We start from the raw sequence: 19,586 nt of genomic DNA, 5'->3' as shown, positions 1-19,586 counted from the left end.
CTTGCCTGTCTCCTTGTTCGGCCTTATTTCAGCACCTGGCACATCACTGGCCTCAACATGGGGCTCAGGCATGAATCAACGAATGAATGGGGTGGGGGGGGGTGTGGGAGAGAAAGATAAGAAATAAAATTCTTCACGTCTTTACTAGTTTGGACTAACTAGAGAAAGTCAGGCTGGCTTAGGAAGATCTGAATGACAGGGCTCTTTAAAAGGAGTGAGGTGTATTGCTTTCCCGTGTGCAGAGTGGGGTACCCAGGTTGAATAGGGTGTTGCCTCTGGCCTTCCACAAATGTACTAAACAGATCAGAATGAACAAGCAGATAGGAATGATTTGTAGTGGACCTATCAGGTGTGAATGTGTTTTCAAGGTGTTTTCAAGAAAATTTATTCTCTTTAGTCATTTAAATACTTCCCTGCAATCTTGTTGACACTGTTCCTCCTCTGATAACTGACAGTAAAAACAGTGAATTTCATCAGAGCCTTCCTGCGCATTTCAAATGAGCAAATTCCAACCTAACAACCGCCCCACCCTGCCCCTGCCAATGCCTTTCTAAGTGGGTGTGGGGAATTGAGGAATCCCTTGTCCCTGTCCACAACCTGGTGCTGGGGACAAGATGCTCAGAGACAGACTTGTACCAGGGAGATCTTCGGGCTGATTTACCATCTGCTGAGGTCTTAAAAGCTTTGGTGTTTTCCAAGGTCCGTGAAAGAGCCTTCACTTTTTAAAGATGTGGCATTTCTGTGAACACCTAGGAATAGAACGTACACTGCTTGGCCTCGAGATTTTGCAAACACACACATCCACCCTGAGACCTATACGAGCGTGCTCATAGCAGCTTTATTAATAGTTGCCCCAAGTGGGAAACAATACAAATGGCCAGCAACAGCGGGAAGAATAAACAAACCGTGACAGAGTCACGTGGTAGAATACCGCACGGGAATCAAAAGGGAAGAGTTTACCGACGTATGCAACAGGGTGGGCGAATCTCATAGTCTCAGCTCAACTTGCGTTGAGTGAAGAAAGCCAACCACAAAAGGATACGAACTCTGTGATTCTGTTCAGATGAAGTTAAAGAGAAGGCAAACCTAGTCTCTGGAGCTGGGTGGCTGTGGGGAGTGAGGTTGACTGTACAGGGAATGGGGACCTTCTCGAGGTGATGGAAATGGTCTGTGTCTTAAGCTGGGTGGTGGTTACACCAGGTGTGTACGTATGGAAATAGTCCCTGAGCTTAATGATGTGTGAACTTTACTGTGTGTAAGTAATTCTTCAATAAAGTATATGTGTGTATACGCATGTATATACTGTATCTATTATATTTTTTAAACCGTATATGAAAACCTTTTAAAAAAGTGAATTAACAAACAAACCTCCTGAAACATTACTTCTGCTCCCGCTTCGGGCTAAGCTCTTCCCTGCACGTGATCTCATTCCATCCTCATGCCTTCCCTGTGGGTCTGGCATTATTGTCTCCACTTCAAAGGTGAGAAAGAAGCCTGTAGCTCAGAGAGGGAAGGGGACTTGCTCGGTGTCACACAGCTGGTGAGTGGCAGAGCTGGCTCACTTTCCACCACACACAGGACTTTCTGAGCTGCCTCTGGGTCTGCCTGACCAAGTTCACGTTCACGTTTCGCTCAGGGATGCCGCTGGCCTTCTCCGCCTGGGGGATCGCCTCCCCCAGCCTTGGCTGCCCCTCCTCACCCCCCAGCCCACAGTGGTTCTGATCCAGCTGTCTTGCCCCCCCTCAGCATCCCTTCGTCAGCAGCATCACCAGCAACAAGGCTCTGCGGGAACTGGTGGCCGAGGCCAAGGCTGAAGTGATGGAGGAGATTGAAGACGGCCGGGATGAGGCGGAAGAGGAGGACTCGGTGGATGCCACCTCTGTAAGGCCTGGAGGAAGCGGGGAGGGGGCGGGGGCGTGCGGGAGGGGTGGGATCCCCGCAGGCCTTGACTGGTGTGGGAGGGGCCCGGCGGTGCAGGAAGGGTTCCCTTCTGTTTATCCCCAGCTCAGAGGTCACAGGCCCCCACGCCACCAGTTACGTAAGATCGCACGTAGGCTGGGATGAGGCAGCAGGGCGTGTTGACCAAATCCTGTACATTTTCAGGGAAGACCAGGAATCAGATGTTTTTTTTTTTTTTTTTGCTGTGCGGGGGCCTCTCACTGCGTTTCACAACAGCAACTATTCACAGTATTTCTCGATAGCAACATTTCCAGTACTTTCTACCCCTGAAAAGCTCTAAAAAACAAAAAACAAAAAAAGTGGCTAATAGTCTGAATCTAGCCCCTGGATAGGTTTGGCTTGGCCTTTCTGTGATTTTTTTTTAAAATTTGAGTTAGTTACCATCTAAAAATTGGGAGATGTCATGTACAAGTCCAGATTTGAGCTTGCCTTGGAAAATTGGAGGGTCTGGACACAGGGGACCCATTTTCCCATGTTGTCACAATTGGCTGGAACGGAGTAGCCACTGCCCCCTTGCGACAGGGCATGAGCTATCTAGCTGGCCACGGTTGCCTCCACTCCTAGGAGGAATACCTGTTCCTCAAAGCAAGTAGTACAATAATTTGATTGTTAGTTAGGCAATAAGGAGTGGGGGGGACTGTGGCCTACTAGAGAGGGATACCTATTGTACCTCCCTGGCCCACTTCACCTTGTGGGTGTCTGACTTTCTGACCTCACTGCGTCTCTGACTCTTGCCTCGGACACACAGTAGCATGGCCTTGACTATGTTTTTTTTTTTTCTCCTAGCCTCTGGGGAACCACACTCGGGAATCCTCTGAGGTGAGTCAGCTGAGCCTCGATGCTGACAAGCTTCTCAAAGAATCATCTTTGACCCCACTGCCACCTAGCCAGCCTCAGGACATTGTGAATGGGCCCAACCAACCCTCTGGGGACACATCCCTCCAAGCCAGCAGCCCCCCAGATGTGGCCCCTGGAAATGAGAACGGCCTAGCAGTGCCCGTGCCCCTCCGGAAGTCCCGACCGGTGTCCATGGATGCCAGGATTCAGGTATCCGAGGAGAAGCAAGCCACTGACCAGGGTGGGGACCTCAGTCCAACAGCCAGCAGGTCCCAGAAAGCAAGCCAGAGCCGTCCCAACAGCAGCGCCCTGGAGACCTTGGGTGGCGAAAAGCTGGCCAACGGCAGCCTGGAGCTCCCTGCCCAGGCGGCTCTAGGCCCTTCCAAGAGGGACTCAGACTGTGCCAGCATCTCCACCTCCGAGAGCATGGACTATGGCGCCTCCCTCTCAGCCGACCTGTCCCTGAACAGAGAGACGGGCTCTCTGTCTATCAAGGTAACTAATGCTGCCCCTCGTGCCTCAGGCTTGGAGCAGGAAGCACTGCAGAATGTGTTGTTGCCCGGTTTTGGTGTTTGAAGGCATATGGTGGCTGCCTTCCATTATAAGTAGTTCATGAGACCGCTCTTTCTTTCAAGAGCTCTCCGTCTGATTCATAGTTAAACCCCCAAATATCTGAGTTCGGTCTGGGATTTAGTCACGTCAGGCAATTAATTGGTTTGGGTTTTAATTTCAGTTGGGGTTTCCATTTAAATTGGGTTTGGTTAAAGGCCCTGCTAAAATGGGGGAGAGACAATTCTAGAAGCGAAAGTTCTCTGACTTGGAGATCAGCCGTGTGGTCCAGCTGCCGACTGATTCAGTTAAAGGGAGTGGGCTCGAGGCTTCCTCCTGGCTCGTGGCTGTTCTGCTGGAGGTAGCATTGTGAATGACAGCAGCCACTGCACTTGAGAGCTCAGCACGGGGCCTGTACTGCAAAATGCTTAAAAGCAACCACAGATGTGGCGCCTTCAATCATCCCAAAGTACAGCCCAGCAAACAGAGGCTCAGGTGGGAGGTGGGGAGCTGGTCAGACTCCAGACTCTGAGCTCTGAATCCCACATGCCATTCTGCCCTCGCGGTGGGAGCTTTGGCCTGCTTGTCCTCAGGAAGGGCAGACCGCATCCCCTGCCCATCTCACAAATCGTGAGATCTTCGTGAACTCACTGTGGGTCACCTGGTTGGCCACACTGAGGACCTCATCCCCAACCAAGGCTGAATTTACGGAAGGTTCTGCATCTTTTTTGTTTTTTCCTTCTGTCACTTAACTTGGTGAAAATGACACAGCAGAGACTCAAAAACATTGGCCAAATGAAAGGGAGCCAAAGGAGAGGCAGTCAGCCAGCACAGTTAGCTTTGGGAACAGAAAGAAAGCACAGTTTTTTTTTTTTTTTTTTTTTTTTTTTTGCGGTACGCAGGCCTCTCACTGCTGTGGCCTCCCCCGTTGCAGAGCACAGGCTCCGGAGGCGCAGGCTCAGCGGCCATGGCTCACGGGCCCAGCCGCTCCACGGCATGTGGGATCTTCCCGGACCGGGGCACGAACCCGCGTCCCCCGCATCGGCAGGCGGACTCTCAACCACTGCGCCACCAGGGAAGCCCGAAAGCACAGTTTTAACAGGTCACCAGGACAAGCAGAGATGGCAGCAGCTTTGATGTATAATCATCTTCCTTAGGATAGGGGGTCTGTCCCTTCTCTTCTTAAAAAGACACTAAGGGTTAAAAAGAAAACAGTAATTTTTTTTTTTTCTTTTAAATAAAGGTTGACCCACCCACAGCCGGGTCCCCACCTCTTCTCAAGGGTATTGAGAACATCCTTTGCTGACGGGCTGGCAGTGAGTCAGGGAACGAGGCTCTTCTGATAAGAGTCCACGGCTGCGTCAGCACCCTTGGCTTGACGGGGAGCCTGTTACCCCCAGGCGGAGGCCCTGTGACCAGGAGCAGCTCTAGTGTGAGGGCTGCACGCAGGCCTCCTTCCTCCCCCCGCCATCTCCAGCCAGCCTGCATTTCTGGTTGCTAGCCTGGCTCACCTTGAACTGAGTCCTGGGACACGTGAGCTGGATGCTGTAGGGTGATGGGCTGCAGGGTGACCTTTCAGGGCCCATAGCATCCAGAGCTCCTGGGCGAGGTGCTATGGGAAGAGGTGGGAGCCTGCAGGGGAGGGGAACCCAGGCCTCAGGGCCAAGGGCAGCCTGCTGGGCTCGACTGAACGGGCACGGGGGTCAGCGTGGACTTTGAGGGCAGAGGCCTCCTGCTGGGCGCCACCCTGGCTCTCCCTTCACTCTCAGGCTGGCAGGCCCTCGGAAAGGCCGGCCTGGACTGCACCAGGAAGGGCCTCGGAAACCAGTGAGAGGTCGCAGGGGAGGGGTCGTGATGACTTCCGTGCAGGCCCACGGGCCTCATCCGAATCAGGATGGAGGACCTTCAAAGGGTATTTAAATACCCTTAACTCCTCCTGGAGGAGTTCTGGCAGCACTGTGTAAGCAACCACACGTGAAAGGCATGCTTATTCGTAGGGAAAAGTAAAGATAAAGATTATGAATAATCTCATGGTGGCTCCGGATGGGCATGGCCTCCTGTGAAATTCAGGTCAGGTCAGATTTGGCTGCCAAAGCAGTTATGAACTCCGGTTTTCCGGGCTCTTTGGGTTTTGGCATTGAGGATAAAGAGATCGTGGTCTGCAATAATAAGTATCAAAAATAAATACCAAGTGTTGAACCCTTGCCACGAGCCGGGTGGTGGTGTATGCCCCGCCACCATCGCACCTTTGGAACCTCCTCTGACAGGTCGAGGAAGCTGAGGCTCGGAGAGGACAAGGGACTTGCCCAGGGTCACAGAGCCAGTAGGTGGTAGAGGGAAGATTGGAAGCCAGCTCGCTCTTTCTGACGCCGCGTCTTGTGTGTGAGAGAGTGCTGGCAGCCAGCGAGCAGGGGATGGGCCGTGTCTGAAGGGCGAGATCAGGGAGAGGAAAGGGCCCAGCGTCAGACACTCAGCCCCCCCACCCCCACCCCGCCCATTGAAAAGCTTGAGGCAAGAGGGGGACAATGGACAGTCGCCTCCTACCTGGATGGGGCTGAGGCTCTGGGGCCAGGAGGGCTGTGGACTGCACCCTCTGTGTCACCCGTGGATTCTTAGCTGTGATGCTGAGCTTTGCCTGATGATCTGCCCTGGCCAGAACTCGAGGCTGCACAATAAGACCCTCAAGAGGACACGCAAGTTTGTGGTGGATGGCGTGGAGGTGAGCATCACCACCTCCAAGATCATCAGTGACGATGAGAAGAAGGACGAGGAGATGAGATTTCTCAGGTAAGCCCGGGAAGGGCCGCTGATGGTGGTGAGAGAGTGGGGATGCGGTGAGAGGGATGGGCGTGGGTCCTCCTGGTGCAAGAGCTGTTTGTCTGTCTACAGCATCAAGTGTGGGATCAGGGACACAGAAGGAAGCTGGCTTTGCCTGAGATCCTGCATTCTCTAACCCACCCAACCCCCTCATCCACCAATCCATCCACCCACCCATCCATCACCTACCCACCTACCCAGCCCTCCACCCTCCCCTCCAGCCAGCCAGCCATTCACCCATGTATCCATACCCCCCAGCAGGTTGGGGGACATGGTGGTGACCCAGGTAGTTGAGGCTGTTGCCTTTGTAAAACTTACACCTCATGGGCCAACAAACAGCACACAAGATAATTCCCAACTGTGGTACATGCTGTGAAGGGAATAATATGGGTGAAAGGATAGTGAGCCCCTGGGCCGGGGTCGGGGACGCCGCTCTGTGGGAAATCCCCTGAGCCAGAGCCAGGAGGTTGAGAGGAGCTGGCCACGAGCAGAGCCGGGGGATCACGGAGGGACCTGCGAGGCCAAGGCCTGAGGGTTGACCGCGTGGCTTGTTTAGGGACCTGAGAGGGCAGGGCTGGAGTGTGGAGTGTAAGGTGGGAGGGAAAGGATGGGGAGCCGTCCCAGGACGTGCAGGGCCAAGGTCATGTTGGCCCGTGGGCAGGGGTGGAAGAGTGTGGATTTCATCCCCAGTGTAGCTGGAGTGAAGCAGGTGGAGAGTGACCAGCGGTAACATCCCTTTAGAAAGCCAGCTCCGCTGCCGTATGAATCTGGGCGTAGAGGTGGGGCAGGACTGATGCAGGGATCCAGGGAGACCCCGGCCAGGATGGTGGCCAGACAGAGGGAAGAAGTGGTTGGATGCAGCATGCATTTTGGAGGCAAACCCCATGAAACTGGAAGGGATTGGTGTGGGGAGGAGGGTGTTAGGCAAAGCTGTTTGCTAGGAACTGTCTTTGCACTTTTAAGGCGCCCTGACAGCCCTCCTCAGGGAGACCCTATCTCGGCCGTTCTGTAAATTAGGAAACTGTTTCTTTTCTTTTTTTTTTTTTAACTTTTTTTTTTTAAGGTAGAGTTTATTAATTTATTTATTTTTGCGGTGTTGGGTCTTCGTTTCTGTGCGAGGGCTTTCTCTAGTTGCGGTGAGCAGGGGCCACTCTTCATCGCGGTGCATGGGCGGCTCACTATCACGGCCTCTCTTGTTGCGGGGCACAGGCTCCAGACGCGCAGGCTCAGTAGTTGTGGCTCATGGGCCCAGTTGCTCCGCGGCATGTGGGATCCTCCCAGACCAGGGCTCGAACCCGTGTCCCTTGCATTAGCAGGCAGATTCTCAACCACTGCGCCACCAGGGAAGCCCTAGGAAACTGTTTCTTGGTGGGAACTTACCTGCCTCAGGTCATCCAGGTGAGAAGCTCTGTCTGTGTGAGGATTCTACCCAGCTTCCACTGGACGAGGAAGCTTGCTGGGGGGCTGCCAGGGGTGGGGGTGAGGGGCTTTGCAGTTAGGGAGGGAGGCCTTGGACCCACGAATCTCCCTTGAGGCCAGGCCTTTGAAGGCTAAATTCATGATTGATTTGTAACATATCATATCAAACACATTCATATCTTTAAAAAGCACAGGGACTTCCCTGGTGGTCCAGTGTTTAAGACTTCACACTCCCAATGCAGGGGGCCCGGGTTCAATCCCTGGTCGGGGAACTAGATACCACATGCGTGCCGAAAATAAGTAAATAAATATTAAAAAAAAAAAAAAAAAAAAAAGAAACAAGGCCTGATTTTCCTAGAGGGGTGGGATAGGGAGGGTGGGAGGGAGACGCAAGAGGGAGGGGATATGGGGATATATGTATACGTATAGCTGATTCACTTTGTTATACAGCAGAAACTAACACACTATTGTAAAGCAATTATTCTCCAATAAAGATGTAAAAATAAATAAATAAAATAAAAAGGAGAGAAAAAAAAAGAAAAGCATAGACATCCCAAAGCCAAACATAAACAGTTTTGGATGGCTGGGGGCATTTCTGCCCTCTAGGAGCCAGGGGGGTGAGAGGCAGACTTTTCATTGGTGGAGTTTCTGCGTGCATGCATATGCGTGCACACACACGCACGCACGCACGCACGCACACACTGGTGTCCTCATCTATGTGCGCTGGAGAGGCTTGAGGCTGGGGGAGGGGTGGGTGTGGTTGCTCTTGGACGATGACGCCACCTTCTGTTTTAATGGTCACCTCGGAGGTGACCTGTACTCCTCACTCTTCAGACACCAAGGGCTCAGTTTCCTTTCCATCACCTCGTCTCTGGGCAGTTCAGGTTCCTGGGGTTGAAATTCCAGACCCAGCACACCCTGTCTAGAAGCGATGCCTCTGGCCCTGGCACTGGGCCTCCACCTTCCTCCCAAGCAGAGGAGTGGGTGCCACTTAGGTTTGGAAGGTGAGATTTAGCCGCGGTGGAGAAGAGGTGCTCACAGTGAGAGAACAAGGCTTTGCTTGTTTGCCTGCTGTGGTCTGAAGGTCTGCACGTCCTGTCAATGTGGCCAGGCCGCCAGGCTGCAAGCTGTGGCGGGCTCTGGCCCACGTCCCTGGTCGTACCTGCATCCTAGCATTTCCGGAGGATTGGGTGACACGTAGGCTTTTGAATGGTGTCACCGGATAGTTGCTCTCACAGATTGAGGCTGCTAGGTCAGAGTTCCTTCTGGTTTTGCCTAAAATTGCTGGTTCTTTCCTTCTTAAGCCTGTGTCTGCCTGCCTTTCCCTTGTGAGAACTCAGGTTGGTCAAGGAGGAAACGTCAGAACCTGGCTGCTTACCTCCTTCTCTGTTCGTTTTTTGGTCAGTTGTTCTCTGAGCCTTAGTCTCTCTTGTGTCAGGGTCTCCCTCTCTTTGTCAGCTCTCAGCAATCACCTCCTGCCTCCTCTCTTCCCAAACGCAGAGGCTCCCGAGGAAGCTTTCTTCTGTGCCTCTAGAAAGCATTTCTGGCTTTTCCCAGAGACTGGGCAGCCTTTACCTCTTCTTCTCGTTATCATTCGAGAAGTTACCACTTGGGGAGTGATTGCCATGTGCCAGACAGACACTACAGGTATCATCTCATGTAACCTTAAAGAACCTGAGAGGTAAAGATTATCTCCCCATTTTACAGATGCAGGAACAGAGCCTGCACAGACTGAGCGACTGCCTAAGGGAAAGTGAGCTGAGCTAAGATTCAAATAAGGCCCCCCGACCCCTGAGAGCGTGCAGGCCTCTCCTGCAGCTGTTCCACTCAGAGCTGTGAGGAAAGCCCCACAGCGGGGGTGGCCATGGTACAGGCTGCAGACGCTGTTCACAGTCAGGAGGCCCAAGTTCTTTCTGCATCATTTTAATTTCTGATTCCATAAATGATACGTATCAATTTTTAATGGACTTGCCCAGAAAGAAACACAATTGGTGGGGTTTATCCCACCAGTATTTTTTCTGTGTACACACATACACACAGTGACAATAGGTATGTTACCAAATGAAGGTACACTGTGTGGTTGGGGTCAAATTTTTATTGTATTTACATTTTGAATAGGTAATATCGTGGTTCAAATCTCGACAAGAAAAAGAGGGTAAACAGCGAAAAATTTCCCTCTCTCACTTTTCTGCCAGCCATCCAGCTCCCCTCCTTGTGTTAATATTTTACAGTGTAATCCTTCCAGAAACACTCAGTGTTTAAATAGGAAAGTAAACGCACACATACACATGCGCACACACATACAGGGTCCTTTTTGTTTTTCACCCAGGTGGTAGGTAGCATAAGAGACCCACACTCTTCAACACCTTGCTTTTTTCATTCAGGGATCCATCCCTATCTGTTCATAAAGAATTGCTGCATTTTTTCATAGATTTTTTTTTTTCCCATGTAATTCAGTATCTCCGAGCTAATTTAAAGATTTTGTCTTTTGTTTCAGGTCTGTCCGTGTTCTGTGCCGCTTTTTAAAATTAGAATATTCCTGTTTTTCTTATGGATTCGGAAGCACCCTTTATATATTAAAATTATTAATGTTTTGCCCGTCCATAAATGTCCAGTAAAGTCTGAGTTCTAAGTTCGCGTCCTGCCTCTCCCCCAGTCTTGTGTGACGCCTCTCCACGCCCCAGCCTTCAGTGTCCCTAGCTAGGAGTTATATGATCACTGAGGGCACTTTCTGACGGAAATGTCCACATCCTTCCACCCTTCAGGCGCCAGGAACTCCGAGAACTTCGGCTGCTCCAGAAAGAAGAGCATCGGAACCAGACCCAGCTGAGCAGCAAGCATGAGCTGCAGCTGGAGCAGATGCACAAGCGTTTTGAACAAGAAATCAATGTGAGCGTGAGAAAAGATGGGTCCCTGTAGGGCTTCTTGCTTCCATGTTTTCTTTGAGCGGAAGTTGCAGAGTGAGGATGATTGGGCATGGAGAATAATTCACAACAATTGCCCGATTCCTCTGTTTCCTGATCTCATTAGGCGTTGACTTATAAACACAGCATTGCACGAAGGTCACGATGCGCCTCTGAGTCACACAGGAGGATCTCTAGAGGGGCCATAACCTTTACTGAGCCCCAGGCAACAGCCCTGCGAGGTAGATGGTCTGGTCTTCCTTTTGCACATGAGCAAAAAGACTCAGAGAGGTTCAGTGACTTGTCCCAGGTCACACAGCAAAGAGGTGGTAGACCTGGGATTCAAACCCGGGTCTGAGCACGGGCTCTGGGCTTTCCCCATCTCCCTCCCAGGTATAAGGTGACTTTCCTGAATTTCCCTTTCTGCTCCTTCCAGGCCAAGAAGAAGTTCTTTGACACAGAGCTGGAGAACCTGGAGCGTCAGCAAAAGCAGCAAGTGGAGAAGATGGAGCAAGACCATGCTGTGCGGCGCCGGGAGGAGGCCAAGCGGATCCGCCTGGAGCAGGAGAGGGACTACGCCAGGTTCCAGGAGCAGCTCAAGCTGATGAAGAAGGAGGTGAATACGTGTTGGGTGGAAGCAGGGGTGTCTAGGAGGATTAGGACCCTCTCAGTTGCAAGTAATCAAAACCCAACTCAACCTGGCCTCAGAAACAGAGGGAATTCGGGGGAGCTTGTATACATGAAAAGCTCACATCCAGCTATGTCTGGATCTACACCCTCCCACTGTGCCATTAGGAGCCCCTTCCCCATCATTTGGGCTCTGCTTTCCTCTGTGTGGATTTGGTTTCAGGCAGGCCCTCGCCACGTGGCCTCAGGCAGCTTCCTGTACATCCCCCCAGCTTAGCAGCCTTCGCTGAGAGAGAGCAGGAGGAAGGAAGGGATGGCAGTTCAGGGAAACTTGAGATGCTATCTCCAGAGGGGCAGTGGGTGCTGGATGGGTGCCCTACTCTCCCTTCCCCCAGAACAGCAGCCCCCTAGTTTGGACCTATGTGCCTGTTCTCCCTCTTTTCCCATCCAGCTGGAAGGGGAAGTGGGAGGTGGCAAAGAGGTAGATGGTCCTGAGACAAGGGAAGGGTGGCGTATTTCTCAGCCTGCCCAGGGAAGGGCATTTGGGTCCCAGAGAGCAGCTCACACCTCCCCCTGTGGAGCCAGACACTAGGAAGCTGGGACAGACTTTCTTTCCTAAACTCTCAGGGGGAAGGAGGGGGATGAGGAGGGTAGAAGCCCTGGGGCAGGTATACCAATCAAGGCTGCTTCCCAATCTCCAGATGGGAGCAGCAGGTGAACAGCTTCCGTGGTGCTCGGGGACCTCAGAACCCAGCTCCTAGACTTGACTGTGACGGACATGACATTTGGTGTATCCAAGGGCCCTCCGGTGGCTGCCTGTGGGAACCGGGGCCACTGGCTGGCTGAGCAGGGCCAGGGCTGGGATGAGACAACTTGTCTAGGGCACAGAATTTAAGGAGGTGCCAAAAAACTCCATAATCAAGATAAATAATATTCTGATGCAGTGTTTTCAAATAAAAATTCATGTAAAATATTCATGATGAACAGAATATCAGCTATTTAAAACAGAGGCAGGGGACTTTCCTGGCGGTCCAGAGGTTAAGACTCAGCGCTTCCAGTGCAGGGGGCGTGGGTTTGATCCCTGGTCGGGGAACTAAGATCCCACGTGATGCGTGGTGCAGCGAAAGATAAATGAAATGAAATAGAATAAAATAAAATAGGCAGGATCCGACAGGGCTGGGGTTAGTGTGAGGCGATGAGGCTGAGCCCTGCAAGTATAGGACTTGACCCGGTCTGTATTTGAATTTTGTTCATAATTTTTTTTTGGCATGAATTTTGAGTTTTTAAAATTGTATCTATCTTGATTACTGAGTTTTTTGGCATTCCCTTTTGTGCCTGAGGTGAGTGCCTTGACTTATCCTGGTCCTGAACCTCCTGCTGAGAGATGGGCCAGTGGGCTGAGATGTGTGTGGGGGACGAGGGAGAAGCTGATACTAAGCACATCCCCAGCCCCAGTGCTGGGAGCACAGACTTGGTTCCAAGTCTCGGCTGTGTGGCTCAAAGTGAACTGCTGGGCTTTGGACAAGCTACAGGCAGACCTTGTTTTAATGCACTTCGCAGATACTGTGTTTTCTTTTTTTTTTTTTTTTTACAAATTGAAGGTTTGTGGCAACCCTGTGTTGAGCAAGTCTTTCTGCACCATTTTTCCAACAGCATTTGCTCCCTTCCTGTCTCTGTGTCACATTTTGGTAATGCTTGCATATTTCAAACTTTATCATTATGATTACATTTGTCACGGTGATCTGTGATCAGTGGTCTTTGATGTTACTTTTGCAGAAAGATTACAACTCGCTCAGATGATGATGAGCATTTTTTTAGCAATAAAATATTTTTTAAGTTACGTACCGTTGTTTTTTTTTTAGACATAACGCTGATGCACACTTAACAGACTACAGTATAGTGTAAAGATAATTTTTTCTATGCACTGGGAAACCAAGATATTCACGTGACTTGCTTTATTGAGATGTTTGCCTTATTGTGGTGGTCGGGAACCGAGCCAGCAATATTTTTTGAGTTCTTGCCTGAGTTCTGGCTGCCTTCTGTCACAGTGAGTTATTCAGCTACTGTTCTGTTGAATATCTACATGTGTGGCACTGTAGGAGGTGCCAGGGATACTGTAATGAACAAAATAGATAGGGTCCCTACACTCAAGGAGTTGTTAATTGCCAGGGAAACCAGAAAAAAAAAAGCACAACATCAAATAAAAAAACACTTGCCCATTGCGTACATGCTGTGAGAGCAAATAGGTTGGTTAACTAGAGAAGTTACGGAGAGATCAGTATGGGACATTTAGGCTGAGACCAGAAGGATGTTTCTAGGAGGGTGGAACGGCATGTGCAAAGAACATTCCAGTAATAAGAACATGCCAGGAGGCTGGAACAGCATTTGCAAAGGCCCTGAGGTGTGGGAAAGAGCTTGGAAAGAACTGAAAAAATGATCAGTGTGGTAGGAGCTTAGGAAGCGCTTGGGAGATTCGGACGAGATGAAATCAGACAGGTAGAGAGGGGCCAAATCACGGAGGGAGGTGAGTCAGAGGCAGGAGTTTGCTGTTTGATTCGGTGCTGTTTACCGTGCATTCCTCTCAGATATTTTGAGCATTAAATGAGAAGCACCCAGTGTCTGCCCCAGAACAAGTACCCCGCGGATTCCAGTTTCCTCTTGGCGCCTCACCCCATCACGTACGCGCACCCTTTGTACGTGTGGGTGGGGGAAGGAGTTGTGGGGACTTTAAAAGTGGAAAAAAGAGGAGGTGCCTGGGACGGGGAGGTGTGAGGGGTCGCCACGGAGTTCCTCGCCCTTGGCCGGCACCGACCTTTAACAAAGGTGGACGTTCTCGTTGTTGGCAGCATTCTAGGAGGGTTTTCAAGCCTGTCAGTGAATTCTGAGGCAGTGCGTGGGATCTGGTACTTGGGCTTCTACTCAGATTCACTTTTTAGGTTTTTCTTTTTCCCTGGGTGTTTTTCTTCAAAAAGTTTTCATGGAAAGAAAAAGCTTGACCTCTTTGCCCTTTTGGCTTCTGCCGTTTGCTAAGACTGTGACCCTGTCACTGTCCTCCCATGAGGCATTCTTGCTGCCAGGACTCCGGCTCGCTGACTGAACAGAGCTGCCGGCTTTAACCTGCTTCATGGTGGAGCCAGGCAAAGTGTAGGCGGCTTGTGCTTGCTTCCGGTTCCCAGAGGTAGCTGCAGGGGTTTTGTTACTTAATTAATCAGTATATATTTTTAGAGCTCCTACTGTTTGTCACCCCTGTATTAGGCAGTGATGAGCAAATCTTACACAGCCCCTGTCCTCAGATTTGCCATTGTTGTAAGAGGCTGTCAATGCGGAGAGAGTTGCATGTTACATGGTTATAAGAAGTTTGAGAACATACTACATTTTTATCAGAGGGAGTAAAGGGGGAAGGTGGTCTTTTCCACTTGTAAAGAGAGAAGCAAGTTCTTTTAGGACGGCATCATAGGGAAGTGGTTGTGTGGGCCTGGAGTCAGAGAAACCCGAGTTTGAATCCCGACTCTGAGCTCAGGCAAGCTGCTGCAACTCACGGAGCCTCTGTCTCCTCTGTGAAAGCAGGTAATGACAGGATCACTCATGAAGCTGTTCTGGATAGAGACTAAATGACAGAACCAGGCTCCTGGCACCTGGTAAGCACTTACTGCATGCTGGCCCTTTCGCTTATTCTTACCATTATCATTATTATCAGTTTCCAAAGTAAGGTCTAGAGATTCTTGCTGGTGGGGGCCGGTGAAGGGCTTTGCTTCATGGTACCCCCCCCCCCAGGTGTCCCAAGATTCCACGTCCTGCCATTGCCTACTGCACAGTCCGAAGACCTTTGATCACAAAGGTCACCTGTGTGAGGGCTGCTGGCGAAGCCCAGCAGGGAGGCTTGGGTACGCCCTTGGATTGGTGGTTAGGATGCACCAGCAGGGGTGAAGGACAAAAGCGGGCACGAGTAGGACCCCCAGTTGAGCAGGCTCTGAACTACCCACAGATGCATTAGCCAGCCCAGTGGTGCATCAGAGGAATCCACACGTGGATGCTGGAGAAGAAGACCATACACAGACCCACGTGGGCGAGCAAGGAAGGGTTCACCCTGTCCATCTCCCTATGATCCACTGAATGTGAGAAAGCCAGTCATGGTGTGATCTCAGGCATAGAAAACGTACAAAAATAACAGAGGGTAAAACTTGAGATGCCTCATGGGACCTCTTTCATGGTTACTAATGACCTTCCAGCATTTAGGAGGTATGCATATAGGAAAAATCATTATTCGTAAGCTAGTTGAATGGGGACGTGTTTGTTCTTCATTGTTGTTTCAAGTAATTAACTAAATCTAGTACTGTGTGTGTCTACATATAGAAATAGAATAAATGTATAATTGTGTTCTATGAGAATGGAATTGATGGTCTGGTCCTCAGTCCCCATACACACAGTACACTTAACATCCACGAGAAACTCAGTGGACAATTGTAATTTACTTCTTAGATCATCTAAGTTTGAAAACAAATTCGATCAGTCTTGAAGGAAGTCTTTCCAGAACTCTTTGTTTTCCTGCCTTCCTAGGCAAAACTCATTAAACATAATTTAACTATTTCTTAAATAGTTTGGATCTCTATAACATCAGAGAGTTATATTCCTGGAAGGACCCTAGAAGTTTTAGTTAAAAGCCAGATCATTTTTTCTGATGAGAAAATGGGAAACGAGTCCAGGGACTGTTCCAAAGATGTGCAGTTGGACCAGAAAGCAGAATTTCTGACATGTAGTAGAAAGCCTCTCTTTATAGGCCTCAGCCAGAGCGGCGCTGGTCCATCCCTGTCCTCAGGGGTTACTTATGAGCAGGTCCAGGTGTCCCTTTGCTAAGTAGCTCCATGTGACTCTACTCTGAATGTTCTTTTGCTTTCTCCCTCCGTTGTCAGTGGTATAAGAGTTCTTACTGTTTTCAGTGCCTTTAGCAGAAACCTCCAAACCCTTTTCTAAACTGCTGTTTCTCATCTTCTGTCCTGGAAAACCACATCATCAAGCTTGAAAAGCACACTTCTAAGCTAGTGCATCCTTTCAATTGCATGATGCCTTGAATGGGGCTGTCAGAGGCATTTTGACGAACGCCTGACTGGTGCTGAATTATGGTTAAGTACCATATTATCCAAGCGAGCCCTTGGAAATGGAAGGTGAAGTGGCACAAATGAGATTTTTGAGATATTTTATGAGGACTTCTAACACAGTGATTCTCAACCAGGGACTCTTTTGCTCACCACGGGACATTTGGCAGTGTCTAGAAACATTTTTGTTGTCACAACTGGGGAGAGGGTGCTACGGCATCTAGTGGGTAGGGGCAGCGATGCTATTAACATCCTGCCTGGTGTGTAGGACATCCCTCGCAACAAGGAATTATCTGCTTCCAAAGGCAGTAGGGCCAAGGTTGAGAAACCCTAATCCAAGGCCATTAAAGCTAAAGAACAAAGGGGCAGAATTCAGATTACAAACCTAAAACCATGAAAGAAAACACCGAAGAACTGGAAGAAGAGACAATAAAGAATAGCTGGTAGGGGCTTCCCTAGTGGCGCAGTGGTTGAGAGTCCGCCTGCCGATGCAGGGGACACGGGTTCGTACCCCGGTCTGGGAAGATCCCACATGCCGCGGAGCGGCTGGGCCTGCGCATCCGGAGCCTGTGCTCCGCAACAGGAGAGGCCACAACAGTGAGAGGCCCGCGTACCGCAAAAAAAAAAGAATAGCTGGTAGGATTTGGGGGTCAGATGATAGTGTATGTTTAACTTTAGGAGAGGCCGCCAAACTTTCCCAAAAGAGTCTGTATTATTTTACATCCAAGACAATGTGTGAGAGTTCCAGTTGCTTCACATCGTCACCAGTACTTGGTATTATCAGTTTTATTTTTTCTGTTTTAGCCATTCGGATAGGAAGTGGTAGCTCATTGTGGCTTTATTTGCATTTCATTAATGACTAAAGTTGAGTATCTTTTCCTGTGTTTTTTTGCTATCTACATATCTTTTTTGGTGAGGTACCTGTTTAAACCTATTACCCACTTATTTAACTGGGTGATTTGTTTTTTTATTACTGAACTGTGACAGTTATTTTTACATTCTGAATACAAGTACTTTTGTCAGTTATATATTTTGCAAATGTTTGCTCCCGGTCTGTGGCTTGTCTTTTGATTCTCCTAACAGTGTCTTGCATAGAGCGGAAGCAGTTAATTTTGGTGAAGTCCAACTTATCATTTTTTCTTAGGGATCGTGCTTTTAGCGGCTTATCTAAGAAATCTTTGCGTAACACAAGGTCATATGGTTTAGATGTTTTATAATTTTAGGTTTTATATTAAATGCATAATGTATGGGTGAGTTTCACTATTATTATCATTATTGTTTTGCCTGTGGATGTCCAGTTTTCTAGCACCATTTGTTGAAAAGACTGTGCTTTCTCCACTGACTTGCCTTTGCATCTTTGTGCAAAATCAATTGACCACACATATATGTGTCTGTACCTGGACTCTCTGGGCTGTTCTATTGATCTGTCTTTTACCAGTTCTACAATGTCTTGATAAATACATTTTTACAGTAAGTCTTGAAATCAGGTAGTGTGAGTCCTCCAACTTCGTTCCTTTTTTCAAAATTGTGTTGGCTATTCTAGTTCCTTTGCCTCTCCATATACACCATAGAATCAGCTTGTTGATTTCTATAAAAATGTCTGCCGGGATTTTTTTTTTTAAACATCTTTATTGGGGTATAATTGCTTTACAATGGTGTGTTAGTTTCTGCTTTATAACAAAGTGAATCAGCTATACATATACATATGTTCCCATATGTCTTCCCTCTTGCGTCTCCCTCCCTCCCACTCTCCCTATCCCACCCCTCCAGGCTGTCACAAAGCACCTAGCTAATATCCCTGTGCCTTGCGGCTGCTTCCCCCTAGCTATCTCTGCTGGGATTTTTGATTGAGATTGAGTTGAATCCATGGATCAAGTTAGGGAGAAGGGAATTTGAACAATATTGAGCCTTCCTTTCTGTGAACACAGTACATCTCTCCATTCATTTAGGTCTTTGACATCTTTCCTTAGTGTTCTTCTTTAGTTTTCAGCATACAGATTCAGCATATATCTTGTTAGAATTATTCTTATCTCATATCTTTTTTGGTGCTGTTGTGCAAGGTGCTATTTTTTAATGTCAATTTCTTTTTTTTCTTCCTTTGTGAGTATACCAGCATTTATTTTTAATTAATTAATTAATTTTTTAAACATCTTTATTAGAGTATAATTGCTTTACAATGTTGTTTTACTTTCTGCTGTACAACAAAGTGAATCAGCTGTATGTATACATATATCCCCATATCCCCTCCCTCTTGTGCCTGCCTCCCACCCTCTGTATCCCACCCCTCTAGGTGGTCACAAAGCACCAAGCTGATGTCCCTGTGCGAGGCAGCTGCTTCCCACTACCTATCTATTTTACATTTGGTTGTGTATATACGTCAGTGCTACTCTCTCACTTCATCCCAGCTTACCCTTCACCCTCCCTGTGTCCTCAAGTCCATTCTCTACATCTGCATCTCTATTCCTGTCCTGTGCCTAGGTTCATCAGAACCATTTTTTTTTTTAGATTCCATATGTATGTGTTAGCATATGGTATTTGTTTTTCTCTTTCTGACTTACCTCACTCTGTATGACAGACTCTAGGTCCATCCACCTCACTACAAATAACTCAGTTTCGTTTCTTTTTATGGCTGAGTAATATTCCATTGTATATCTGTGCCACATCTTCTTTATCCACTCATCTGTTGATGGACACTTAGGTTGCTTCCATGTCCTGACTATTGTAAATAGTGCTGCAGTGAACATTGTGGTACATGACTCTTTTTGAATTATGGTTTTCTTGGTATATGCCCAGTAGTGGGATTGCTGGGTCATATGGTAGTTCTATTTTTAGTTTTTTAAGGAACCTCCATACTGTTCTCCATAGTGGCTGTATCAGTTTACATTCCCACCAACAGTGCAAGAGGGTTCCCTTTTCTCCACACCCTCTCCAGCATTTATTGTTAGTAGATTTTTTTTTTTTTTTTTTTGTGGTACGCGGGCCTCTCACTGTTGTGGCCTCTCCCGTTGCGGAGCACAGGCTCTGGACGCGCAGGCTCAGCGGCCATGGCTCACGGGCCCAGCTGCTCTGCGGCATGTGGGATCCTCCTGGACTCCCCTGCATCGGCAGGCGGACTGTCAACCACTGCGCCACCAGGGAAGCCCTGTTTTAGGTATTTTTTGATTTCCTCTTTGAATTCTTCAGTGATCTCTTGGTTATTTAGTAGCATATTGTTTAGCCTCCATGTGTTTGTATTTTTTACAGTTTTTTTTCCTGTAATTGATATCTAGTCTTATAGTGTTGTGGTCAGAAAAGATACTTGATACAATTTCAATTTTCGTAAATTTACCAAGGCTTGATTTGTGACCCAAGATATGATCTGGCCTGGTGAATGTTCCATGAG

General features: G+C 48.8%; 1 protein-coding gene across 1 annotated transcript in view; it reads left to right on the top strand.

Moving 5' to 3' along the window:
- Positions 1 to 19,586, top strand: part of STK10 (serine/threonine kinase 10) — a 118,563-nt gene that overhangs the window by 77,365 nt on the left and 21,612 nt on the right. Inside the window, exons 8-12 of the mRNA XM_065873917.1 lie at positions 1,747 to 1,881; positions 2,746 to 3,291; positions 6,002 to 6,132; positions 10,347 to 10,470; positions 10,921 to 11,100. Coding sequence (XP_065729989.1) covers positions 1,747 to 1,881; positions 2,746 to 3,291; positions 6,002 to 6,132; positions 10,347 to 10,470; positions 10,921 to 11,100 — 1,116 coding nt within the window. The remainder of the gene's footprint in view (positions 1 to 1,746; positions 1,882 to 2,745; positions 3,292 to 6,001; positions 6,133 to 10,346; positions 10,471 to 10,920; positions 11,101 to 19,586) is intronic.

The sequence above is a fragment of the Phocoena phocoena genome, chromosome 3 (genome assembly GCF_963924675.1).
Source record: "Phocoena phocoena chromosome 3, mPhoPho1.1, whole genome shotgun sequence".
Taxonomy (NCBI): domain Eukaryota; kingdom Metazoa; phylum Chordata; class Mammalia; order Artiodactyla; family Phocoenidae; genus Phocoena; species Phocoena phocoena.
The sequence above is the reverse complement of the archived record's forward strand: the minus strand, read 5'-3'. Positions and strand labels throughout refer to the sequence as shown.